Source organism: Columba livia, chromosome 2 (assembly GCF_036013475.1).
Source record: "Columba livia isolate bColLiv1 breed racing homer chromosome 2, bColLiv1.pat.W.v2, whole genome shotgun sequence".
In the NCBI taxonomy this organism is placed as follows: Eukaryota; Metazoa; Chordata; class Aves; order Columbiformes; family Columbidae; genus Columba; species Columba livia.
The window spans coordinates 162,929,227-162,955,497 of record NC_088603.1 but is presented as its reverse complement, the minus strand read 5'-3'; the positions used below and the strand labels follow the sequence as shown (position 1 = coordinate 162,955,497).

General features: G+C 72.6%; 1 protein-coding gene across 30 annotated transcripts in view; it reads right to left on the bottom strand.

The window, feature by feature from the left end:
- The window catches only part of PLEC (plectin), an 84,966-nt gene that overhangs the window by 45,016 nt on the left and 13,679 nt on the right, over positions 1-26,271 (bottom strand). For 3 of the 30 annotated variants that reach the window (XM_065054741.1, XM_065054743.1, XM_065054742.1), the window contains exon 1: positions 7,713-8,366. The exons of 11 other annotated variants lie outside the window; for them this stretch is intronic. In XM_065054741.1, the coding sequence (XP_064910813.1) occupies positions 7,713-8,202 (490 nt within the window). In that variant the 5' untranslated portion in view covers positions 8,203-8,366. Of the gene's footprint in view, positions 1-1,422; positions 1,582-2,396; positions 2,452-5,370; positions 5,527-5,767; positions 5,799-7,712; positions 8,367-15,712; positions 15,787-22,387; positions 22,494-26,271 lie in introns of those variants that run through there. 16 more of the 30 variants (XM_065054759.1, XM_065054761.1, XM_065054765.1 and 13 more) reach the window with 9 other exon arrangements.

Sequence of the window (26,271 nt, the reverse complement as noted above, 5' to 3'; positions counted from 1 at the left end):
CGGCTCCTGGTCGCAGGCAGGAGGGCCGGGGCCGGCGGGCAGCGTGGGTGGGGACGCGGCAGCCGGCGCCGTGGGCGCTTTGAATTGCTGAAGAGGCACAAGAGCCGGCACAGCCCCCGGTGCAGGCAGCGCTGCCGGTGCGGGCAGGGCCCCGGTGCAGGCAGGGCCCCCGGTGCAGGCAGGGCCCCCGGTGCAGGCAGCCGCCAGCCCGGCCCGGCCGGCCGGGCAGGAGCAGCCCCAGCCCTCGGCTCCAGGCCCGCGGGTGCCGGCACCGGCCGCACCGGCACAGCCGCCTCCCACGGCCCCGCCCCAGCGGCCGGGAGCAGACGGGGCCGCGGCGCCTCGGCTGCCGTCCCTGCGCAGGACCCCCCCAAGCCCCAGCCCCGGAGCACGGCGGCACCGCCGCGGGCGATGGACAGCGAGGGGGGGCACCCAGGGACCCCAAAGCACCGGCACGCGGGGCGGACTCAGCGGGACCCTTCCCAGCACCCTCGCCCCTCCCCATGGCACCCAGACCCGCCAGCCGGAGCGCGGCTCCCCCTGCCTGCACCGGCTGCCTGCGGGCAGGAAACGGGCGCTGCCGGCCCGGCCGCCCCCACCAGTGCCACAGGGGGTTCCCGGCGCGGGCAGCCCCGCCCGCCCCAGCCCCGCACCCGCTGCGGGTTCGGCACGGGCAGCCGGTGGGAAGCGGTTCCCACCAAACCGAGCCAAAGCGCGGCCCCGACTGGGCCGACAAGGCAACGAGAGCGCCGTGAAACGCCGCGGGTGCTTCCGCCGGCGCAGGAGGAACGCGGCTGCACCCACGGGTGGGGACCCTGAGCCCGCCCCGCCGGGGAGGCCGCGGCCGCGCGTGGGGACGCTGGCACAGCGCCCAGGGCTGCGGGGACACGGCACCGGGGGCTCGGTGCCAGCGCCGGGGTCACATCGGGCTGGGGGTCTGCTGGGGAGGGGGGTCAGCACAGCCCGGCCCAGCTCAGCTTGGCCTAGTTCAGGCTGGCTCTGCACCGTCCAGCTCAGCTCAGCTCAGCTCAGCTTGGCTCAGCCCAACACAGCTGAATTCAGCTTGGCTAAGGCCACTTAGCTCGGCTCAGCTCAGCTCAGCTCGGGACAGCTCAGCTCAGTTCAGCCCGGCTTAGTTCGCTTAGCTCAGCTCGACTCAGCTCGGCTCAGCTCAGCCCAGCTCTTGGGGGCGGGGCTCTCGGGCAGGCCCCGCCCCTCCCCGCCTTCCCCCTCCGTCCCGGGGCTCCCCCCCGTTCCCGGGGTCTCCCCGGACGCGCAACGGCCCCGGTCCCGCTCCCGTTCCCCCCGCGCGGAGCGAGTCCCGGCCCGGCCCCGCGGGGCTCCCCCCGCCCCGCCCCGCCCCGCTCCCGCCGCCCCGGTTGCCCCCCCGCCGCGCTCCCGCCCCGGGGCCGCCCCACGCACCGGCGCAGCAGAGCCGGGCGCTCAGGAACCGCCGCCGCTCGGACTCGGAGCCGCCGCTCAGCCATGGCCCGGGGGAGGCGGCGGGGCTGCCGGGGGGGCTGCCCGCCATGCTCGCTCCGCGCCCGCCGCACCGCCCGCACGGCAACGGGGCCGCAACGGCGACGGCAACGGGGACGGGTCCCGAGCGGGACCCGCCCCCGCCCCGCCCCGCCCGGCCCGGCCCGCCCCGCTCCGCCGGGCCCGCACCCCCGGGCCCCGGGGACCCGCGCACCGCCCGGGCGGGACCCGTGTGCTGGGGACCCAGCCAGCACCGGCACCCCCTCCCCTCTGCACCCAGAGAACTCCTCTGCAACCGGAGACCCCTCCCCTTGCATCCAAAGACCCCCTCTGCATTCAGAGACCCCCTCTGCACCCACAGACCCCCTCTGCAACCGGAGACCCCTCCCCTCTGCACCCAGAGACCCCCTCTGCACCCACAGACCCCTGCACTTGCACCCCCCTTTCTGCAGGGCCGGCGGCCCGCTCCTTCCCGCCGCTGCAGGCAGGGTTGGGGTTCCCCCAGCACCCCGCTCCTGTGAGCTGCAGGCAGCTGCCTGCGCCTGGCACGAGCCCCCGGGAGCCCCCCCAGTCCCGCAGCCACGGGACACCCCAACATTACCCCCCGGCGCCCCCAGCCCTCCCCGGCATCGCCCCCCGGTACTGAATCTCCCCGGCATCGCCCCCCGGGAGCCGCAGACCCGGCGTGGGGAGCGGGGCAGCCCCGGGGGGACACCCCCAGGGTCCCCACGCAGAAAGAAGCCCCCGGCACTGACCCCCCGGGAGCTGCCGGGACCCCCTGTGCCGGCACCCACGCAGCAGCTGCCACCCCACACCCCGCGCCACGGCCCGCAGCCCCCCCGGGCCCGGCGCAGGACGGAGCCCCCGCGGGACGGGGGTTCCGGGGGACGGCACCGCGGGGACACCCCGGCACCTGCCTCCTCGGCCGCAGCAGCAGCAGCACAGCTCGACCAGCATCGTGCCGTCCCGGCCCGGCCGCGCTCCCCCGGCTCCCCCCGTCCCACTCGGGCTGGGCCGCTGCCGGGGGGGCGCGGAGCCGCGGCCGGTGACTCAACCAGCCCACGGCCGCTGCCAGCGCGGCCCCTCCTGCTCCCGGCCCCATCCCGGCCAGGCACCGACCCCCCCGCGCTGGGACCCCCCAAGGCCACCGGGGGCGGGGACGGGATCCCCGGGCAGCGCCAAGCCCGGGGAGTTTGGGGTTTGCAGCACTGGGGTGCGGGGAGTTGCGGGGCTCGGCACATCCGCGCAGCCGGGGAGCGGGGGCTTGCGTGCCAAAACTGGCCGTGGTGATCGCAGGACGGGATTAGCCAGGCCGGGCCGGGCGTGGGGGCTGGGCACGGCACCGACCCACGGCTCTGCCCCACGGCCCAGCTGCGCCGCGCAGATAACGAGCTGGGGGGAGCGGGGGGGCCGGGCCGGTTAGTGCCCGGCGAGCAGGAAACGCCGCCTGGAACCGGGACATGTTTCCTTCGGGATGTGCGTGCTGCCCTGGCCACGCTTGCCACGGCCGCCCCCAGCCCGCGGGGGAGCCCCTCGCCCCATGGGCAGAACCGTGGGGGCCGTGGGGCAGCGTGGGGAAGAGTCTCCCCACACCGGCTTGGTGCCGTGCGACAGCTGTGCCGGGGGGGCTGTGCCGGGGGGGCTGTGCCGGGGGGGCTGTGCCGGGGGGACCCAGCTGCTGCCAGCGCGGGCTGTGGCTGTTTCCCATGAATCCGATGAGTCACCGGCCAAACTGCAGCCGGCGGCAGCATCCGACCCCCCCGGCCCCCACGCTGGCACAGCCGGAACCACCAGCGCGGTGGAAAAGCTGAGTGGAGCGGGCGGGGGGGGGTTCCCAAACCTCTGGGGGCTCCCCCGCCCACCACTGCCGCCACCACGTCTCTGGCTACGGTTCTGGCAGCCCTGGCAACGGGAGCGGGGCCCAAACAAACAGCCGGCAGCATCCTGGCCCTGCTGCCGGCAGCACTGCCACGGCCAGCAACGCCCCGCGCGCTGCCACCACCGTGCCACTGCCACCGTGCCACCACCACCACCGTGCCACCATCACCACCGTGCCACCACCACCACCGTGCCACCACCCCCGGCCCCGCCTGGCCCCGCACCCCCAGACCCACCACCCTGCTCGGTCCCTGCTCCATCCCGGCCCCACAGTAGCCAGGGGGGAGCGCTGGGGGGGGGCCTGGCCTCGTCTGGGGATGGACCAGGGGCTCCCCCCACGCTGCCCCCCCGGGGTGTCCCTGCTTGGGGCACGGGGACCGGGGACACGGTGCCTGTGGCAGCACCAACGCTCTGCTGAGCATCCCCCAGGGACCCGCCCTGCTCCCCAGGCCGGCAGCGGCTGCAGGACAGGGATGCCCCCCCCGGCACAGCTGGGGCAGGGGTGGCCCCCCCGGCACAGCTGGGCGCAGGGATGGAGAAACCGGACACGAGCACCGGCCAGGCCGTGGTGCTGCGGTGAACACCCGCCCAGGTGCCATGCCAAAACTGCAATGTGCACGAGCGGTGCGGAGCTGGGCAGCCCCTCCCGGCACCGAGACAGCCCCCCCGCGCGTGTTCCAGGAAGGATGCTCAGAAATAGCCCCCCCGCTCAGCACCCCAGCCCCCCCGGCGTGTGTCACGCTGCGGCACGGGGATCACAGGCAGAAAACCCCCGGAGCGCAGGGGGGACCGGGGAGGCGCAGAACCGGGTCCGGTCGGTGCTGCCGGAGCCCCCCGGCCCGCCCCCCGCACAGGGAGGTCACGGCACAGCGCGGCAGGATGACGGGCCCGGGCAGGTGTGACCTTGGGGGTGCCCTTCGGGCAGCGCTGGGCGGGCGCCAGGGACAGCGGCCCCCCCAGCCCGTCAAGGTGCCCTGCCCGCCTTATCTGGCAGCGGTGCTGCCTGCGCAGGCAGCGGCACAGGCCAGGCCGCTCGCTGTCAGGGCAGCTGCAGCATCTCCCACCGGTGCCGCTCACCGCGGCGAGTGCGTGGCTGCGGCTTCCCCAGCCTGGCTGCTGTGGCGGAGGTGCCGGAGCCGTCCCGGAGCGGGCAGCACGATGCAGGCAGCAGGATGCAGGCAGCACGACGCGGGCAGCACGATGCGGGCAGCGTGACAGCTCCCAGTGCCGCGCACAGATCGACGGAAACCGCAGCCAACGCCCTGGAAAGTGCTGGGGGGGGGGGCGGGACCGTGGCGGGGGGAGCAGGACCACAGCGGCTGGCACCGCGGCTGCCGGTGTCACGGCACATGCGGATGTGGCCCTGGCAGGAGGGATGCACGTGGCTGCGGCCAAACGGGCGAGGGCTGCGAGGGGTCTCATGGGACCCCAGGATGCGGCTTTGCCGATGGGGATGGTGGCGTGAAAAGGGTGGGTGTCACGAACCCACCAAATAACCTGCACCGCCTGCCAGTGCTGGCATCTGCACCAACGCCGCAGTGTCCCTGCCCCGGCCCCTGCCGTCCCGCCATGTCACCAGATCCCTGTCCCCAAAAATATTTGGCGCCTTCTCGCCCGGGGAAACACCTGCTGCTTGCCGGCAGCGAGACAGCGGCTGTCGGATCCCCAAAAATGATGGGGAGGGGGCTGGGGATGCTGCGGGGGCTCCGAGAGGGGCTGGGCCGGGACACGGCATCGACGTCTCCGCCCCGGGGGGGCTGCTGCTTGTACCCCCACTCGCAATGGTGTCGGGGCGGGGGGGTCACGGCGCTGAGTCACCGCGGGTACCGGGATGTGCCGCATCGCCCCCCGGCAGGTGGGCACCCCCTAAAGACCCCAGGAGCCACCTCCCCGCCCCGCGGGACAGCAGGTCCCTCCTCCCCCTCTCCTCCCCCCTCTCCTCCCACACCCCCCCGGTGGGGGTGGGCGGGGCGAGAGGCCGAGCCGAGCGGAGCCGAACGGGGCCGAACTCACCTGCATCCCCCGGTTCGGCCCGACGGCGCCAGTACCAGACCAGGGCCAGGGATGCTGCGTGTCCCGCGGCCACCAGCGAGGGGAAGAGGTGACCGGTGTCCTCCATGGGGACACGGCTCGGGCTCGGCTGGGGCTCGGCGGGGCAGGGACGCTGCAGCGCCCGCCCCCCCCGGGGCAGATCCTGCTCCGCCTTAACCCCTCCCGCTCCGCGGCGGGGAGACGCCTTCCTCACCGCTCTACCGGCAGGATCGGGCCTCCCCCCACCCCAAGTGTCCTCGGCCCCCCCGCCCCGGTCCGCCCCCCCCATCACTCACATCTCGGCTTTTTATATCCCGTCCGGGTGGCGCCAGCGCTCCCCCCGCCCCCCCCTTTCCTCGTTCCGGCGGGTCTCACCTACCCGGCACGACCTTCATGGGCAGGCAGGGAGCGGGAGGGCGCAGGCAGGCGCGGGCAGGGCGCAGGCAGCAGCGGGCAGCGCGGAGAGAGGGTGCAACGCGGCTCCGCCGGTGGCGGGGGCAGGGGGGGGCGGGCAGGGAGCGGGCGCCGATATAAATAACCGGGGCCCGTCACCGAGCCCGAGTTAGAACATGACACGGGTGGGGGCGGGACGGGGCGGCCGCGGCACCCCGGGACCCCCGGACCCCCGGCGCCGGGGGGGTTAACCGGGCCGCCACCTCGGAGAATTAATTACACCGGCACTAATGACTGCAAACGGGCCCGCCGGTGCAGGAACGCGCCCCACCGGGCCGGGCACCGGGCTGGGGGAGCTGGGGGGGCGGCAGGAGCCGCTCCACCCCGCGGGGACCCCCGCAGCCCCCCGCCGCCGGCGCGACCCCGTCCCCGCCGGCCCGGAGTCCAGGCCTGGTTTTCCCGCAGCAGCTCCCCGGGGCGGAGGGAAAACCCGGCCCCGGATTCGGCGGAGCGGCGGGACGGCGCAGCGCCGGGAAGGGCTGGGGCTCTGCGGCCGCGCCCCACGGGACCCCCCACGCGGGGCACGGTCTCAGGCAGCCCCCAGCCCCACGGCCGGTCCCCCCGCGCCGCAGCACCCATCCGCGGTCCCGCAGCCCAGCGCGGGGAGCGACCCCCGGGCGGGAGGGCAGACCTCGGGGGACCCTCCCGGGTCGTGGGACGGGGTCGTGGGGGGGGGCGCACGGCGCCCCTGGGCCGTGGGAAGAGGCGAGCGGGGCAGTGCCGGGGGCGAGCGGGGGATGCGCTGAGCGAGACGCGGCCGCCGCGGCGAGGCCGCCCCACGCAGGACCACGCAGCCACGGGGACAGCGGGGGCTCGGCCCCCCCCGGCGGCCGGTGACTCACGGCGCTGGCAGCGAACGAGGCCGGCGCCTCCGGGCTGGAAACTTGGAGCAGCGGCTGCCCAGGGGCTGCGGGACTGAGTCACCGCCGCGGGGTGGGGTGGAACCGGCGGCCGGGATGGGGGGAACCGGCGGCCGGTGGGGGGACGGTCTCTCACCGCGGCCTCGGGCACCGGCTGCAGCCGCCCCGCCCGGGGCAGCTGAAGCCCCGCGGCCCCGCCGGATCCAGCTGCCGCGATCGTGTGTCGGGATCGCGTGTCGCTGGGGGGAGCCGGGGCGGGCACCCCCGCAGGCCCCGGCCGCGGGCAGCCCCCTCCCCATCACAGCCCTGTCCGCCCCAGCTGCCGCTGTCCGTCCGTCTGTCCGTCCGGACCCACCCCGTGCACAGCAGGGAGCCGGGGGTGCGGCCCCCCCACGGCACAGCTTCCCCCACAGCGCAGCCCCCGCACGGTGCAGCCCCCTGCCCACCGTGTGGACCCCGGCGGGGGGCGGCAGCAGTGACACCCCCGGAAGCACCGAGTGTCCCCTTGCGCACCCCAGGGAGCCAACCCACTGCACCCCGGCACACCCGGCCCCCTCCGGGACCACCGGGACCCCCAGAGATGCCCCCAGCCCCAGCACTGTGTGCCCCCCCGCGCCCAGCCCACAGGCAGGGGGTACAGCAGGGCCTGCCCCCCCCGCCCCACAGGCCACCGGGAGCTCTGCCGGGATGCTGGGGCCGCGGTGGCCCCCGAGCCCCCCAGGACCACCCCTGTGGCACCGGGGCACAGGTGACCCTGACCTTGGCCGCACAGGGGGGGCCGCCTGCCCTGGGGCTGGAGACGGGGGACACGGCACCAGCTCACCATGGGGAGCTCTCTGGAGCCGGGGCTGCTGAGCCCCCCCGGGAGCCAGAAGGGTGAAGATGCCCCTGCACGCCCCCACCCACGGGAGCACCCGGGGGGCACCTGGGGGCGAGGGCAGACGGACCCTCCTCCTGCCCAGCCCGGGGGACCTGGCGCAGGGCTCCCCTCCCGCGGCTGCCGGTCGGTACCTGGGGCTGGGCCGGGCTGGGGGGGCGGATGTGACACTCCCCCCGCAGCGGTGGCCGCGACGGGCTCCACGTGCCGCTCGCCCTCCTCCTTCCTGCGGTAGAGCCGGTCGGCACCGGCGGGACGCGTCCGACCGGTGCCGGTAGCGGTGTCGGCGGCGGCGGGGCGGCGGGCGGGGGCGGCGGGGCGGCGGGTGCGCTGCAGGGACAGCGGGACGATCTCGGGGGGCAGGCGCAGGTACTGGCGCAGGTAGGCGATGCCCTCGTCCGTCAGGTACCAGTAGAAGTGCCGCCAGGCGAAGGTCTCCCGCACCAGCCCGCGGGAGCGCAGCGAGGCCATGGCGCGCAGCACCGCCACGTTGGGCACGCCGGGCAGCTGCGGGTGGGCGCGCTGCGGCCGCGGGTCCTTCTCGGCCACCAGCACGCCCTCGCGGAACAGCAGCTCCAGGATGGCGCGGAGCCGCTCCAGCGGCATCAGCATCCCGGCCACCATGGCGCGGGTCGGCGCGGGTCGGCGCGGCGCACGGCTCGGCTCGCTACCGCCCGGGTACGGCTCGGCACGGCCCGCGGTGCTCTGGCACGGGTCACCGCAGCTTGGCACGGCTCGGTACGGGCTGGCACGGGTCACTGCTGCTCGGCACGGCTCTGTACGATCTGGCACGGCTCGGGATAGTGTGGCACGGCTCGGCGCGGTCTGCTACGGTTCGGCACGGCCCGCTCTGCTCTGGCCCGGCTCGGCACGGCTCGGCACAGCCCGGCACAGCCCGGCGAGCGCTGGCTGCCTGCGGGGCGCAGACGGCGGCGGCTCCTCCCCCGGGCCGGGGGGGTCGGGGAGGCCGCGCTCCCGCCGCTCGGCCCAGCCCTGACTCAGCGGCCCCTCCCCGGCCCCGCCACCCGCCGGGGGGGCCGCAGCCGGGCCCGCTCCCCCCGCGCTGCCACCGCCGCTCCGGGGCGGGGACGGGACGGGACGCGCCGCCCGCCCGACCCACCCGGCCGGTTCCGCATGGGAACCCCCCGGGCCCGCCCGCCCCCCGCCCCGCCCCGCCCCGGAGCCGCCGCCCGGCGCCGGGGGAACCGGGGGGAGCAGGGGCGGGGGAACTGGGGCCGGGGGAGCGGGGGGAGCAGGGGCGGGAGAACCGGGGCCGGGGGAGCGGGGGCGGCCGCCACCTGCCCGAGGACGTGGCCCCCGCGGTCCCGGGAGCAGCTCGCTGGGTGCAGGCAGGAGGACGGGCAGGGATGTGGGCAGGGATGTGGGCAGGGATGTGCCGGCAGAGCTGCGGGCAGCGCTGCGGGGAGGGGGCAGGCAGGGATGGACCTGGGATGATGGCAGGCAGTGCAGGCAGCACTGTGCAGGCAGGGCTGTGCAGGCAGGGCTGCAGACAGCGCTGCGGGGAGGGGGGCAGGCAGGGATGGAGGCAGGGCACGGGCAGGGATGGAGGCAGGGCTGTGCAGGCAGGGCTGTGCAGGCAGGGCTGCAGGCAGGGCACAGGCAGGGATGGAGGCAGGGCTGCAGGCAGGGATGGAGGCAGGGATGATGTCAGGCAGTGCAGGCAGCACTGTGCAGGCAGGGCACAGGCAGGGCTGTAGGCAGCGCTGCGGGGACGGGGGCAGGCAGGGATAGAGGCAGGGCACAGGCAGGGATGGAGGCAGGGCTGCAGGCAGGGATGGAGGCAGGGATGGAGGCAGGGATGGAGGCAGGGATGGAGGCAGGGCTGCAGGCAGGGATGGAGGCAGGGATGGAGGCAGGGCACAGGCAGGGATGGAGGCAGGGCTGCAGGCAGGGATGGAGGCAGGGCACAGGCAGGGATGGAGGCAGGGCACAGGCAGGGCTGTAGGCAGCGCTGCGGGGACGGGGGCAGGCAGGGATAGAGGCAGGGCACAGGCAGGGATAGAGGCAGGGCTGCAGGCAGGGATGGAGGCAGGGATGGAGGCAGGGCTGCAGGCAGGGATGGAGGCAGGGCACAGGCAGGGATGGAGGCAGGGCACAGGCAGGGCTGCAGGCAGGGATAGAGGCAGGGCACAGGCAGGGATGGAGGCAGGGCACAGGCAGGGCTGCAGGCAGGGATAGAGGCAGGGCACAGGCAGGGATGGAGGCAGGGCACAGGCAGGGCTGCAGGCAGCGCTCCAGGGGCCCATCCTGCCAGTGTCAATATTTGCTCCGCTCCTGCCCTGTTTGTGCGGGGGGGGCCCGGCCGGCAGGGCGGCTGCAGCCCCGGGGCGACACACGCCCCATGTCCCCACGTCCCCAGGGTCCCGCAGCAGCCGGCGGGGCGGGCGCTCGTCCCCAGGCCCGGCAGGTGGGGACGGGGCAGCTGCCACCGCGGCCACCCCCAGCGGCACCGGCACCGGCAGCTGCTGCCACCCACGCAGCGGTACCGCGGGGACCCGGCGTGGCTGCGCCACAGCCTGGGGACCCCGAGCACCGCGTGGGGAGAACCCCCCACTGCTGGCACCCCGGAGCCGCACCCGCGGGCACACCCGGCCCTGTGGGGGGTGCGGGTGCCACCCGCGGGCACCCGGATCGTTTCCTGCTGCCGTCACGTGCCAGCGCCCGTGCCAAGAGCAGCCGGGACTCTGGACAGCCCGGGGTGCCGGGGACTCGCCCGTCCCCATGTGACATCCCCATGGAGCCCCAGAGTCCCGTGGCAAAGCCACTGGGGGTCCCCCACCCCACGGGGTCCCCACGCCAGGGGGTCCCAGCCCCACAGCCCTGAAACAGGACAGGGCCACCACCGCCACCATGCCTGACCCCCCGGCCAGCGTGGTGGGGCACGGGGACACTCTGACCATGGTGGGGCATGGGGACACTCAGACCACGGTGGGACACGGGGGACACTTGAACCATGGTGGGACACAGGGACACTGACCATGGTGGGACATGGGGACACTCTGACCATGGTGGGACATGAGGACACTCAGACCATGGTGGGACATGGGGACACTTGAACCATGGTGGGGCACGGGGACACTTGGACCATGGTGAGACATGGGGACACTTGAACCATGGTGGGGCATGGGGACTCTGATCATGGTTGGACATGGGGACACTCAGACCACGGTGGGACACGGGGACACTTGAACCATGGTGGGACACAGGGACACTGACCATGGTGGGACATGGGGACACTCAGACCATCGTGGGACATGAGGACACTCGGACCATGGTGGGACATGGGGACACTTGAACCATGGTGGGGCATGGGGACACTTGGACCATGGTGGGGCATGGGGACTGACTATGGTTGGACATGGGGACACTCGGACCACGGTGGGACATGGGGACACTTGGACCACGCTGGGACACGGGGACACTTGGACCATGGTGAGACATGGGGACACTTGAACCATGGTGGGGCATGGGGACTCTGACCATGGTTGGACATGGGGACACTCAGACCACAGTGGGACACGGGGACACTCAGACCACGGTGGGACACGGGGACACTTGAACCATGGTGGGACACAGGGACACTCAGACCATGGTGGGACATGAGGACACTCGGACCATGGTGGGACATGGGGACACTTGAACCATGGTGGGGCACGGGGACACTTGGACCATGGTGGGGCATGGGGACTGACTATGGTTGGACATGGGGACACTCGGACCACGGTGGGACATGGGGACACTTGGACCACGCTGGGACATGGGGACACTGACCATGGTGGGACACGGGGACACTCTGACCACAACAGCACCCGGCACAGGAGGGACCCCCTGGCAGCTGTGGGGGACAGGGGACCCGGGGGACATTGTGGCCTCGGGGACAGTGTCAGCTGCACAAGTGGCACCAGCACCGGTGCCCCCGTCCCTGCTGATGGCACCACCGGGAGCGCAGGGGCAAGGGGGGCTGAGATTCACGAGCATGGGGGACAGAGACCCCGGCACAGGGCACAGAGACCCCGGCATGGGGGGGACTGAGACCCCGGCACAGGTGACAGAGACCCCAGCACAGGGGACAGAGACCCCAGCACAGACTCCGGCACAGGGCACAGTGACCCCGGCACAGGGCACAGTGACCCCGGCACAGGGCACAGAGACCGTGGCACAGACTCCAGCACAGGGCACAGAGACCCCGGCATGGGGGACAGAGACCCAGCACAGGGCACAGAGCACAGAGACCTGGCATGGGGGGGACTGAGACTCCGCTACAGGTGACAGAGACCTGGCACAGGGGACAGAGACCCTGGCACAGGGGACAGAGACTCTGGCACAGGGGACAGAGACCCCGATACAGGTGACAGAGACCCAGCGCAAGGGACAGAGACCCCAGCACAGGGGACGGAGACCCTGGCACAGGGGGACAGAGACGCGCACAGGGTCTGCCCCACGCTGTCCCAGCGCACTGGCACGGGTGGTGGCAGCCGCGGTGGCAGCGCTGGGAGGGCCCCGCACCGGGACTTGCACAACTTCCCTCTCCCGCTGATGCGGGGGGAGCGGAACCCCCGAGAGCAGCAGCCGGTGCCAAACCCCCCCGCGGCATTCTGGAGCACAACACCCGGCCCCGTCACCAGCACCCTGCGGTGATGGGGACAGCGATGGGGACAGTGACAGGGGAGCAGTGATGGGGACAGCGATGGGGACAGTGACAGGGGAGCAGTGATGGGGACAGTGATGGGGACAGCAATGGGGGCAGCGATGGGGGCAGTGACAGGGGAGCAATGATTGGGACAGCAATGGGGGCAGCGATGGGGGCAGTGACAGGGGAGCAATGATGGGGACAGCAATGGGGACAGCGATGGGGGCAGTGACAGGGGAGCAGTGATGGGGACAGCTACGGGGACAGCTATGGGGGCAGCAATGGGGGCAGTGACAGGGGAAAAGTGATGGGGACAGTGATGGGACAACAATGGGGACAGCGATGGGGGCAGCGACAGGGGAACAGTGATGGGGGCAGTGATGGGGACAGTGACAGGAGGATGGGGATGGAGACAGTGATGGGGACAGCGATGAAACAGTGATGGCGACAGCGATGGGACAGCAATGGGGACAATGATGAGGACAGCGATGGGGACAATGATGAGGACAGTGATGGGGACAGCAATGGGACAGGGATGGGGACAGCAATGGGGACAGCGATGGGGGCAGTGGTGGGGGCAGCGATGGGGGCAGTGATGGGGACAGCGATGGGGCAGGGATGGGGACAGTGATGGGGCAGGGATGGGGACAGCGATGGGGCAGGGATGGGGACAGTGATGGGGCAGGGATGGGGGCAGCGATGGGGCAGTGATGGGGACAGCGATGGGGGCAGTGATGGGGACAGCGATGGGGCAGGGATGGGGACAGCGATGGGGGCAGTGATGGGGACAGCGATGGGGCAGGGATGGGGACAGCGATGGGGCAGGGATGGGGGCAGCGATGGGGACATGGACAGGGGGCAGCGGTGGGGCAGCTGTGCCCCCGGTGCAGGGCTGGTGACAGGAGTGGTGACACCCTGGGTCCCCCCAGCCCCCCCGTGCCCCCTCCCCGTGCTGGGGGGCAGAGGGCAGGGAGGGGCGGGGGCCGCGCTGTGTGACCGGGGACACACGGGCAGACAGATGGCTGTGGCCTGTGGGGACACGTGTCCCCCCGTGCAGCCCCTCCCGCCGCTGTGACCCCCAGCCCTGCCCCCCCAGCCCCCCCAGCAGAACCAGGACCCGTCCCCGTGCCAGCGGGCGCAGGGACACGAGTGTGACCCCCCCAGGACGAGGCGCCCACACCCCGGGCCCCATGGCCAGGTCGCGGCTGCACCATCCGGCGCCCACTGGGAAGTGCCGAGTCAGCGCCCGCCGCAGTGATCCAACGCGATGTGACAGCCCCGGCGCCAGCGTCCCCCCCGCCACACGTGTGCCGGGGACACCGGGCGCGGTGCCGCCATCCCCGCACCCACCGCTGCCCAGACCCGCTCGGTGCCAGCTTGGCCCATCCCGGCGCTGCCGCAGCCGCAGCCGCTGCCGGCCCCACCGCTGCCTGCCTGCCCCACCGCGGCCCGGCACGCGCCCACGCGCCCCAGCGCCGCACCTTGGGCACATGGTGCTGGGCTCCCCCGCCCCACTGCCGGGGGCTGACCCACAGCTGAGCCTTCGCACCAGCGAGCCCCCGGGCAGGCGGCACAGCCCGAATGTGGGGCAGGCTGGAGGGCAGTGGGGCAGGCAGTGGGGCAGACAGTGGGGCAGACAGTGGGGCGGGCAGTGGGGCAGACAGTGGGGCAGACAGTGGGGCGGGCAGTGGGGCGGGCAGTGGGGCAGGTAGCAGGGCGGGCAGTGGGGCGGGCAGTGGGGCGGGCAGTGGGGCAGGCAGTGGGGCAGGCAGATGGGCACTGGTGCAGGCAGCAATGCAGGCAATGGGGCGGGCAGCAGGGCAGGCAGTGGGGCAGGCAGTGGGGTGGGCAGGTGTGCAGCGGTGCAGTCAGTGGAACAGGCAGTGGGGCAGGCAGTGGGGCAGGCAGTGGGGCAGGCAGTGGGGCAGGCAGGTGGGCAGTGGGGCAGGCAGCGGGGCAGGCAGCGGGGCAGGCAGCGGGGCAGTGGGGCGGGCAGTGGGGCAGGCAGCGGGGCAGGCAGCGGGGCAGGCAGCGGGGCAGTGGGGCAGGCAGTGGGGCAGGCAGTGGGGCAGGCAGTGGGGCAGGCAGCGGGGCAGTGGGGCAGGCAGCGGGGCAGGCAGTGGGGCAGGCAGCAGGGCAGGCAGGGCCCCGCAGGCAGCAGCTCCTGGCCACAGGCCCTTCACTCCCGTCCCCGCGCCGGTACCGCCACCAGCACCGGTGCCGGCTCCGTGAGCGCTGGCAGGGCCGGGGGATCCCGCGCCGAGCAGAACAAAGGGCCGGCTGTTCACAGAGGGCACCGCGGTCAGAGCCGCGGGCACCGTGTGCTGGGGCCGCGGCCAGTGCCGCGTTATTAACGAGGCCGGGGTCGGGGGTCCCCCGGCTGTGTGGGTTCTCACCATCAATCAGCCTGCGGCAGCCCGGGCTCTGCGGGAGGGGGCACAGCCGGGCTCAGCCGGCCAGGCCTGCGGCACCACCACGGCGGCGGCGCCACCGCGGCACCGGCACCCCAGAGCGAGCGTGGCCGCACCCCGACCCCCACCGGGGCCTGTGCCAGCGCCGCGGTGGCTGCCAGGCACTGCGCTCACACGGGCGGTGGGGCCGGCGGCCCCGTGACCAGCGCCCGCGGTGCCCGTTACTCACGGCCCAGTGCACCGGCTCTGCGGCACAGCACGGGCCCCGGCACAGCACGGGCCCCGGCACAGCCCCCCAGCATGGCCCCCTGGCACAGCACAGCCCTCGGGCACAGCACGGTCCCCGGCACAGCACGGCCCCCCAGCACGGCACAACTCCCTGGCACAGCCCCGACCCCCCTGGCACAGCACGGCCCCCCGGCATGGCCCCCAGCCCCATGGTGCTGCCAAGGGCTCGGTGACACTGGTCAGCCCCAGTGGCACGTGGGACCCCCACCCCTCCTGCCTGCACTGCAGGCAGCTGCCGGCACCACCAAGCAGCCCCGGCACAGGAGGGACGCACTGGACACCCCCATAGATGTGCCGGACCCTGCCGGGGATGCGGCTGGACCCCTGGGGCTGTGCCGGGGCCTCCAGGGATGCGGCGGTGGCCAGAGGCTCCCGGGGATGCGGCTGGAGCCCCCGGGATGCAGCTGGACCCCCGGGGATGCGGTTGGAACCCGCGGGGATCTCTCAGAGCCCCTGGGATGCAGTTGGACCCCCCGGGGTTCTATCGGACCCCCCGAGATGCGGTTTGACCCCCAGGGATGCAGTTGGACCCCCGGAGATCTGTCGGAGCCCCCGGGATGCGGTTTGACCCCCGGGGATGCAGTTGGACTCCCGGGGATCTGTCGGACCCCCCGGGATGCGGTTGGACCCCCCGGGGATCTGTCGGAGCCCCCGGGATGCGGTTGGACCCCCCGGGATGCAGTTGGACTCCCGGGGATTTGTCGGAGCCCCCGGGATGCGGTTGGAGCCCCCGGGGATCTGTCGGAGCCCCCGGGATGCGGTTTGGGGACCCCCCCGCCGGTACCTTTCAGGGAGATGATCTCGTGGTGGATGGAGCGCGACGCCTCCATGGCCGCCCCCGATCGGTCCCGATCGCTGCCGATCGCCGCCGATCGGTCCCGCAGCTCCGCGCCGGCCACGCCCCCGCCCCGCCCCCCCGCCGCAGCCCACCCGCCGCTGCGGCACCGCCCCCCCCGCTCCGACCCCCCCGCACCTGCCGCGACCGGCCCCGCATCCCCGGCCCCGCCCGGCACAGCGCGGACCCCCATCCGCACACACCCCCCAGTGCAAACCCCCGTCCCAGTGCAGCACAGACCCCCCAGTACAGCACAGACCCCCCAGTACAGCACAGACCCCTCATTACGGCACAGAGCCCCCAGTACGGCACAGAGCCCCCAGTACAGCACAGACCCCTCATTACGGCACAGACCCCTCATTATGGCACAGAGCCCCCAGCACGGCACAGAGCCCCCAGTACAGCACAGACCCCTCATTACGGCACAGACCCCTCATTACGGCACAGAGCCCCCAGCACGGCACAGACCCCAGAGTAACAGCACAGACCCCCCAGTACGGCACAGACCCCTCAGTACAGCACAGACCCCCCATTACGGCACAGAGACCCCAGTACGGCACAGAGACCCCAGTACGGCACAGAGACCCCAGTACGGCACAGAGCCCCCCAGTACAGCACACACACCCCCAGTATGGCACAGACCCCCAGTAACAGCACAGACCCCCCAGTACAGCACAGACCTCCCAGCACGGCACAGAGACCCCAGCACGGCACAGAGACCCCAGCACGGCACAGACCCTCCCAGTACGGCACAGACCCCCCCAGTATGGCACAGAGCCCCCTGTAACAGCACAGACCCCCCAGCACGGCACAGAGCCCCCAGTACGGCACAGAGCCCCCAGTACGGCACAGAGCCCCCAGCACGGCACAGAGCCCCCAGTACGGCACAGAGACCCCAGCACGGCACAGAGCCCCCAGTACGGCACAGAGCCCAGTAGTCCTCCCATCCCCACTCAGCACTGCACAGCCCCCCATCCCCATCCAGTACAGCACAGGACCCCCCCACTCCAGCCCCACCATCAGCACAGACCCCCCCATCTGTACCCAGTACGGCCCAGACGCCCCATTACAGGGCCCCATTCCCACGCAGCACTGCACAGCCCCCCCACCAGCACAGCCCCCCCATGTGCACAACACCCATCCCAGCCAACACAGCACAGCCCCACCATGTGCTCGGCCCCTCCATCCCCTGCTGCTCCCATGTGCCCCCCCCCACTGATACAGCCCCCCCGTGTGCCCCCCAGCCCTGGCCCGGCACAGCCCTGGCAGCAGAGCCCATCACCGGGGCACCAGGCCTCAGAGCCCGCGCTGGCAGGGGACAAGGGACCAAGGGGGGACAGAGCGAGCAGACCCTCCCCCAGGAGTGTTGGGGGTGTCTGTCCTCAGGGTGGGGACACAGGAGAAGGGATACCTGTCCCCCCCACCTGGACATGGGTTCAGGTCACCCTGCAGCATCACCCCCCCGCAGTGTCACCCCCCAGCATCACCCCCTGCAGTGTCACCCCCCCGCAGCATCACCCTCCAGCACTACCCCCTGCAGTGTCACCCCGCAGCATCACCCCACTGCAGTGTCACCCCCCAGCATCACCCATCCCATAGTGTCACCCCCCAGCATCACCCCACCGCAGTGTCAACCCCGAGCATCACCCCACCGCAGTGTCACCCCCCCGCAGTGTCACCCCCCAGCACCACCCCCTGCAATGTCACCCCCCAGCATCACCCCACTGCAGTGTCACCCCCCCGCAGTGTCACCCCCAAGCATCATCCATCCCGTAGTGTCACCCCCCAGCATCACCCCACCGCAGTGTCATCCCCCGCTGTGTTATCCCCCAGCATCACCCCCTGCAGTGTCAGCCCCGAGCATCACCCCCTGCAGTGTCACCCCCCCGCAGTGTCACCCCCCAGCATCACCCCACTGCAGTGTCACCCCCGAGCACCACCCCACCACAGTGTCACAGCCCCGCAGTGTCACCCCCCACAGTGTCACCCTCCAGCATCACCCCCCAGCCCACTTCAAATCCAGGCACAGCCGGGGGGGGTCAGAACCCCCTTGTGCGGGGGGGGTCAGCACTGCCCCCCAGCCCCGGCAAAGCACCGGCTGCCCCAGCGGGACCCCCGTCCCGCTCCCCCCGGGCGAGCACCGGCACCCCGTGACCGGCCCCCCAGGTGCCCCCGCCCGCCCGGCTCGGTGCCCGGGGCCTCCCGGCTCCGCGGGGCCGCGCCAGCGCCGGGGCTGCCGGGAACCGCTGCCGCACTGCGGCCGGCCCGGCCCCCCCGCTGCCGGGGTCCCCCCGCACTGCCCGGCACAGCCGGGGGTCCCTGGGGGCTCCGCTGTCCCCAGCGCGGTGACAGGCGCCACACGGGGCCGGCCCGGGAGCGCCGAGCGGAGCGCGGCCGGAGAGCCCCGGGTGCGGCTCTGGCCCCCGGCCAGGTTTCGGTTCCTGCCGGGCGCTCCCGGCGCCGCGATAACGTCTCTAATCGGGAAGCCACGAGGTGGCCCTGAAAACACCCGGCAAACGCCCGGCAAACAGCCGGCAAACGCCCGGCAAACGCCCGGCAAACGGCCGGCAAACAAACAAACAGCCGGCAAACGGCCGGCAAACGGCCGGCAAACAAACAAACAGCCGGCAAACGCCCGGCAAACAGCCAGCAAACGCCCGGCAAATGCCCGGCAAACAAACAGTCGGCAAACAGCCGGCAAACAGCCGGCAAACGCCCGGCAAACGCCCGGCAAACGCACAAACAGCCGGCAAACGCCCCGCAAACAAACAAACAGCTGGCAAACGCCCGGCAAATGCCTGACATCTCCCCGCGGTCCCAGCTGCAACCCACCTCAGCCAAGGTCACCGGCACGGGGCACCCGGCCCCCCCGTTCCCTGCCAGAGCTGCCGCCCCCTCCACCAGCCCCGTTCCCCGCTGGATCCCCCTGCCGCTCCTGCCCAGTGACGGCGACACCGGCGCGGTACAGCCCACCACAACCGGCGTGACACCGCCCGCCACAACGGGCGCACCGCGGCAGCCAAGACCCCGCTGGCCGGGCCCCTCCTGCCACCGCCACACGGCAGTGCGTCCCCCCGCCCGGCCACCGGCAGCCCCTGCTGCAGCGGGACATCGGTGCCACGGGTGCCACCGGCTCAGCCCCTGGCACAGCAGCTCTGGGCCCCGGGGGCTCCGCAGACGCGGGGCTGGCAGAGCTGCCAGGCCCCGGGCTCCCCGCCAACCGTCTCCTCTCTGTGGGGGTGTCACCGCGTTTGGCGGCGCCCCGGGGCTGGGCCGGTGCTTCCCAGCTCCGTCCTGGCACTGCCGGGCCCGCCGGGCAAACCACAGCCCTGTGCAACCCGCGGGTGGCGGAGCTGCTGCCAGAGACCCCGCTGTCCCCTGCCCCATTGTCCCCTGCCCCGCTGTCCCCTGCCCCACTGTCCCCACTGTCCCCTGCCCCACCATCCCCGCTGTCCCCTGCCCCTGTGTCTCCCGCCCTACATGTCCCCTGCCCCACATGTCCCCTGCTACCCTGTCTCTTGCCCAACACATCACCTGTCCCCCTGCCCCACGTGTCCCCTTCCCTGCCTGTCCCCTGCCCCTCTGTCCCCTGCCCACTGATCCCCTGTCTTTCTGTCCCCTGTCCCACGTGTCCCCTTCCCTACATGTCCCCTGCCCTACATGTCCCCTGCCTCTCTGTCCCCTTCCCTGATATCCCCTTCCCTACAGGTCCCCTGCCCCTCTGTCCCCTTCCCCACAGATCAGGCCCAGTGCATTCAGGCAGGACCTTCTCCTGCGTTTGGTTCTGCCCGCGCAGTGCCGGCGGCTGCACCGTGTTCCCCAGCCCCGGCCCTGCCAGGGGCCACGCTCCCTGCACCGTGTGCCACCCCGGCAGCAGCACCGGTGCTTCGCAGGCCCTGCCAGGCTCGGGCAGGCTGAGCTCCTCACGGCACCCAACGTCAACACCGCTGGTCCCTCGGCCAGGGCACCGCCTGGCCAAGGCCACGGCACCAACCGCGACAGCACCGCCTGGCCCGCGGGCTGGGGACCCTGTCCTGCCGGCGCTGGGGCTGCCAGCATGGCTAAGCCGGCACACACACCCTCACACACCAGGACACAGCGGCAGGAGCCGCAGAGAGCAGCCGGCACCGGCCAGGCCGTGATGGCAACACTGCACCCGCGGCACTGAACCAGCTCACCTGCCCCCACCACCCAAACCACGGCTGCTCGGGGCTCAGGCTGCGGCTCTGGTGCTGGTGGCACCGGGGGCCCATGGGACCGGCCGTGCCGGGATGGCACCCACAGACCCCAGGGACCCCACAGAGGCAGGCGGCTCCTGTGCCCGTGGCAGCTGCCCCAGGGTGACAGCCGGTGACACCCGTGGACACCCAGTGCCCCGGCACTGGGGAAAGGGCTGCCCCCCCCAGCTCAGCCACGCACAGGCAGAAGCAGGCAGGACAGGCAGGGACAGGCAGGGTGCAGGCAGGGACAGGCAGGGCAGGCAGGGTGCAGGCAGGGCAAGCAGAGTGCAGGTAGGCGCAGGCAGGGCAGGCAGGGGCAGGCAGGGCAGACGGGGCAGGCAGGGCACAGGCAGGGGCAGGCAGGGCAGACAGGGCGCAGGCAGGGCAGGCAGGGCAGGCAGGGCAGGCAGGGCAGGCAGGAAGGGCAGACAGGGGCAGGCAGGGCACAGGTAGGGAACAGGCAGGGCACAGGCAGGGCGCAGGCAGGGCAGGCAGGGCAGGCAGGGCACAGGCAGGGCACAGGCAGGGCACAGGTAGGGCACAGGTAGGGCACAGGCAGGGGGCAGGCAGGGGGCAGGCAGGGGGCAGGCAGGGGGCAGGCAGGGCACAGGCAGGGCAGGCAGGGCAGGCAGGGCACAGGCAGGGCACAGGTAGGGCACAGGCAGGGCACAGGCAGGGCACAGGCAGGGCACAGGCAGGGCACGGGCAGGCGCAGGCAGGGCAGGCTGGGCAGGCTGGGCAGGCAGGGCACAGGCAGGGCACAGGCAGGGCAGGCAGGGGGCAGGCAGGGGGCAGGCAGGGGGCAGGCAGGGCGCAGGCAGGGCCAGGCAGGGCCAGGCAGGGCAGGCAGGGCACAGGCAGGGCAGGCAGGGCAGGCAGGGCAGGCAGGGCACAGGCAGGGCACAGGCAGGGCACAGGCAGGGCAGGCAGGGCAGGCAGGGCACAGGCAGGGCAGGCAGGGCAGGCAGGGCAGGCAGGGCACAGGCAGGGCAGGCAGGGCACAGGCAGGGCACAGGCAGGGCACAGGCAGGGCACAGGCAGGGCACGGGTAGGGCACAGGCAGGGCACAGGCAGGGCAGGCAGGGCAGGCAGGGCAGGCAGGGGCAGGCAGGGCACAGGCAGGGCACAGGCAGGGCACAGGCAGGGAACAGGCAGGGAACAGGCAGGGCACAGGCAGGGCACAGGCAGGGCAGGCAGGGCAGGCAGGGGGCAGGCAGCTCTCGCTCTCCCTCCCCTTGTAAGGACACGCTGGCGGAGGCCGCGGCCCCACGCTGGGCCACCCTGTGCCCCCCCCGCCACGCGCTGCCCCGGGGCAGCCGCGGAGCTGCCGAGGTGATGATGCCACCACCGGGCACTGGAGCTTGTCCCCTGGGGACGCAGCGGCCCTGAGATGCCAATGGCACTGCCCAGTCCTAGCGCCAGGGCCCCGGATGCCAGCGCCACCGATGCCACCGCTGAGCACCGGCACCAGTGTCCCGAAATGCCAGCACCACTCACGCCGCCACCGAGCACCAGCGCCTGTGCCCCAAGGTGCCGATCCCACCGATGCCACCACTGAGAACCGGGTCTTGTGCCCCAAGGTGCCAATGCCACCCACGGCACTGCCAAGGAGCGGCACCAGTGCCCTGAGATGCCGGTGCCACCAGTGCCACCGCCGAGCACCAGAGCTTGTGACCCATCAGCACTGGCCCCCAGCCACAGACCCCCTGTCACCTCTGCCCCCTCCCCATGGCACCTCCAGAGCCCACCCAAACCCCCGGCAGCACGCACTGCCCCCAGCCCACCGAGCGGGTCCAACCCCCCCAGCACACTGAGTGTCACACACCCCGGGGGGACACGGGCACAGAGCCCTGGGGGGACATGGACACAGACCCCCCAGGGGACACAGATCCCTGCAGGGACCCGGGCACAGAACTTGGGGACACAGGCACAGACCCTGGGGGGAAACGGGCACAGATCCCCGGTGGGACACAGGGACAGACCCCTGGGGGGCACAGACCTGGGGGACATGGGCACAGACCCTGGGGGACACAGGCACAGATTCCTGAGGGACATGGGGACAGACCCCTGGGGGGAAATGGGCACAGACCCCTGGGGGACATGGGGACAGACCCCCAAGGACACAGACACAGCCCCTGCCTGTCCCCACCAACACCCCGGTACAGCCACCGCCCCCCCGTCCGGGCCACCCGCGGATGGGGGCACCCAGAGGGGTCCCCGGTTTGTGGCCGCGGCCCCGGCGTTGCCTGCGGGTGCCGGGGGGGTGAGCCGGGTGCCGGGGGCCGCGGCGCCGCTTGACGTGACCTATTATGGGAATGAGCGGCCGAGCTCCCCCGGAGGCCCCCCCGGCGCCCCCCCCCCCCCAGCCCGGACCCCGCCGTGGGGCAGGGTGAGGGGGTCGTACCTTTGTATCGCTCCCGCACGTCCTCGTAGGCCTGGATGAAATCCTGCTCGTCGGGCTGGGGGGGCAGGCACCCCGGCTCGGGGGCGGCCATGGCGGGGGGGGGGGCCGGGGGCTGCCGGGGGCTGCCGGGGGTCCGGCCGCTACGCAGCCCCGCGGAGCCCGGCCCGGCCCGGCCCGGCAGGGACGGGGACACGGGACACGGCGGGACATTCCAGCCCGCCCAGCCCTTAAAGGGACCGCCGGACACCGCCCCGGCCCCCCCCCGGCACCGCCCGCTGCCGCCCCCCCGGCACCGCACCCGGGAGCGGCACCGGGAAACCCCCGGGAATGGAACCCCGGGAACGGGAACCCGAGAATGGGAACCACAGCACCCCCGGGAACGGCACCCCAAAAACGGCACTGGGAAAGCCCCGGAAATGGGAACCACAGCACCCCCGGGAACGGCACCCCAAAAACGGCACTGGGAAAGCCCCGGAAATGGGAACCACAGCACCCCCGGGAACGGCACCCCAAAAACGGCACCGGGAAACCCCCGGGAACAGGAATCACAGCACCCCCGGGAACGGCACCCACCCCAAAAACGGCACCGGGAAACCCCCGGGAATGGAACCCCGGGAACGGGAACCCGGGAACGGGAATCACAGCACCCCCGGGAACGGCACCCCAAAAACGGCACCAGGAAACCCCAGGGAATGGAACCCCGGGAACGGGAACCACAGTACCCCCGGGAATGGCACCCCAAAAACGGCACCGGGAAACCCCCGGGAATGGAACCCCGGGAACGGGAACCCGGGAACGGGAATCACAGCACCCCCGGGAACGGCACCCCAAAAACGGCACCAGGAAACCCCCGGGAACGGGAACCACAGCACCCCTGGGAACGGCACCCCAAAAATGGCACCGGGAAACCCCCGGGAATGGAACCCCGGCACCCCCAGACAACAGCCCCCCACAGCACCCATGGGGCACAGCCCCACACAGCACCCCCAGACCACAGCCCCCCACAGCCCCCATGGGGCGGGAGGGAGCACCCGGTGCCCCCCAGCCAGGTCAGACGATGCTGGGGACACGGGACTGTCCCCACCCCACAGCACCTGGGGGGGGGGGCACAGACAGCCCCAGGGGGGTCCCGAGGCGGGGGTGGGTGACAGCAGGGGCTGGGGGCACAGGTGACAAGGCATGGGATGGGGGTGCTGGAGACACCCCCCAGCAGCACAGGACCCCCCGGCTCCCACCCTCGTGTGCCCACCCAGTGCCCCCTCCCCAGTCTCACTCAGGGGGGCGGATGGGGCGACCCCCACACACACAGAGACCCCCAGGTCCTGCCCCTGGGGACCCACCGCGTGTCCCCTCCCGTGGGGACATCACGGCCCCCCCGGCTGCCGCCCCCATGAGAACAAGGGGTATTTTTAAAGCTCCCGACCCAGCCCCAGCTGCCACCGTCCCAAACTGTCCCCAGTGCCGCGGTGACAGCGCTGCGCCCCCCTGGCCCCGCTCCAGAGCCGCCCCGCCGGGGCCCCGTCCCAGCCGTGGGGCTGCCCCCCAGCCCTGCCCCACGGCCCCACAGCCGGGGACACCGCGGGTGGCCCTGGGCGAGGGGGCGGGTGACAAAGCCCAGCGGGACGGAGCCTCGTCAGCCCTAAATATAGAGCCCAAAGCCCCGGGAAACCCGAGCGCGGCCGGGGGGGCACGGACACGGCCGGGGGCACGGAAATAGATGGGGGGCTGGGCTGGGCGGGGGGGGTGGGCACGACACAGGGACAGAATGGGCACGACGTGGGGACACGCTGGGCATGACCCACGGGGACATGCTGGACGTGACATGGGGACACACTGGGTACAGCGTGGGGATACAATGGGCGCAACATGGGGACATGCTGGATGTGACATAGGGTCTTGCTGGGCATGACACGGGACACAATGGGCACCCCATGGGACACAATGGGCACCCCATGGGACACAACACTAGGTGCTGTACTGGGACATCCTGGGCACCCCATGGGGACACAATGGGCACCCCATGGGGACACAATGGGCACCCCCTGGGGACACACTAGTTGCTGTACTGGGACATACTGGGCACCCCATGGGGACACAATGGGCACCCCATAGGGACACACTAGTTGCTGTACTGGGACATACTGGGCACCCCATGGGGACACAATGGGCACCCCATGGGGACACACTAGGTGCTGTACTGGGACATACTAGGCACCCCATGGGGACACAATGGGCACCCCATAGGGACACACTAGGTGCTGTACTGGGACATACTGGGCACCCCATGGGGACACAATGGGCACCCCATGGGGACACAATGGGCACCCCATGGGGACATGCTGGGTATCGGGCACAACTGGGGATGCACCAGATGCTGTACTGGGACACGCTGGGCACCCCATGGAGACACGCTGGGTGCCGTATGGGGGCACACTGGGCACACATTGGGGACACACCAGTGCTTGACCCCCCTGTCACCAGCAGGGACCTCAGGGGACCCCCAGCAGGCTGGACTGAGGGGACCCTGTGGCCTCAGGCATCGCAGGGACCCTGTCACCAACCGGGACCCCAGAGACCACAGGGACCCCCCCAGGCTGCACCGAGGGGACCCCATCGCCCCAGGGGACCCAGGGACCCCGTCACCAGTGGGGACCGAGGGGCCATGGGGACCTCCCCACTACGTTGGGCCCCCCGGTCCCCAGGGCTGCCCAGGGAGGATGGAGGGCCGGAGTGGCCAGGGGTGCCAGTGGCTGGGCCAGCCCGTGTCCCCCCAGCCCCCCGGGGGGCTGCAGGGCTCGGCTGCCCCAGGCTCAGCCCCCCCAGCCGCGGGGACACAGGTGTCGCAGGGCGGGGGGGCACCGGCCGCCCTGCTAAATCGGGGACAGGACGGGTGGTGGAAACAATTCCGGCCGTGGGGGGGGACAGGGCCCTGGGGGGGTCACAGCCACGGCTGGACGGGCGGGGGACACGGGGCCCCCTACTGGGGACATGGGGGTGGGGGGAGACACAGGGCCCCCCTGTTGGGGACACAGGGGGCTGGGGGGGTCACAGGACCCCACTGCTGGGGACATGGGGATGGTGGGGGACACACAGATTTTGGGGGACACACAGAGCCCCACTGCTGGGGACATGGGGGTGGGGGAGCAGACACAGAGTTTGGGGGACACATGGGGTCCCACTGCTGGGGACATGGGGATGGTGGGGGACACACAGAGTTCGGGGCACACATGGGGTCCCACTGCTGGGGACATGGGGATGGTGGGGGACACATAGATTTGGGGGACACATGGGGTCCCACTGCTGGGGACATGGGGATTGTGGGGGGGACACAGGTTAGGGGGGACACATGGGGTCCCACTGCTGGGGACATGGGGGTGGGGGGGGCAGACACAGAGTTCGGGGGACACAGGGGGTCCCACTGCTGGGGACATGGGGATTGTGGGGGGACACAGAGTTCAGGGGACACTGCTGGGGACACAGGGGGCTGGGGGGGTCACAGGGCCCCACTGCTGGGGACATGGGGATAGTGGGGGGGACACAGAGATTTAGGGGGGACACACAGGGCCCCACTGCTGGGGACATGGGGATGGTGGGGGACACATAGATTTGGGGGGGACACACAGAGCCCCACTGCTGGGGACATGGGGATGGTGGGGGACACATGGGGTCCCACTGCTGGGGACATGGGGGTGGGGGGCGGACACAGAGTTTGGGGGACACTGCTGGGGACACAGGGGGCTGGGGGGGTCACAGGGACCCACTGCTGGGGACATGGGGATAGTGGGGGGGACACAGAGATTTAGGGGGGACACACAGGGTCCCACTGCTGGGGACATGGGGATGGTGGGGGGGACACATAGATTTAGGGGGGACACACAGGGTCC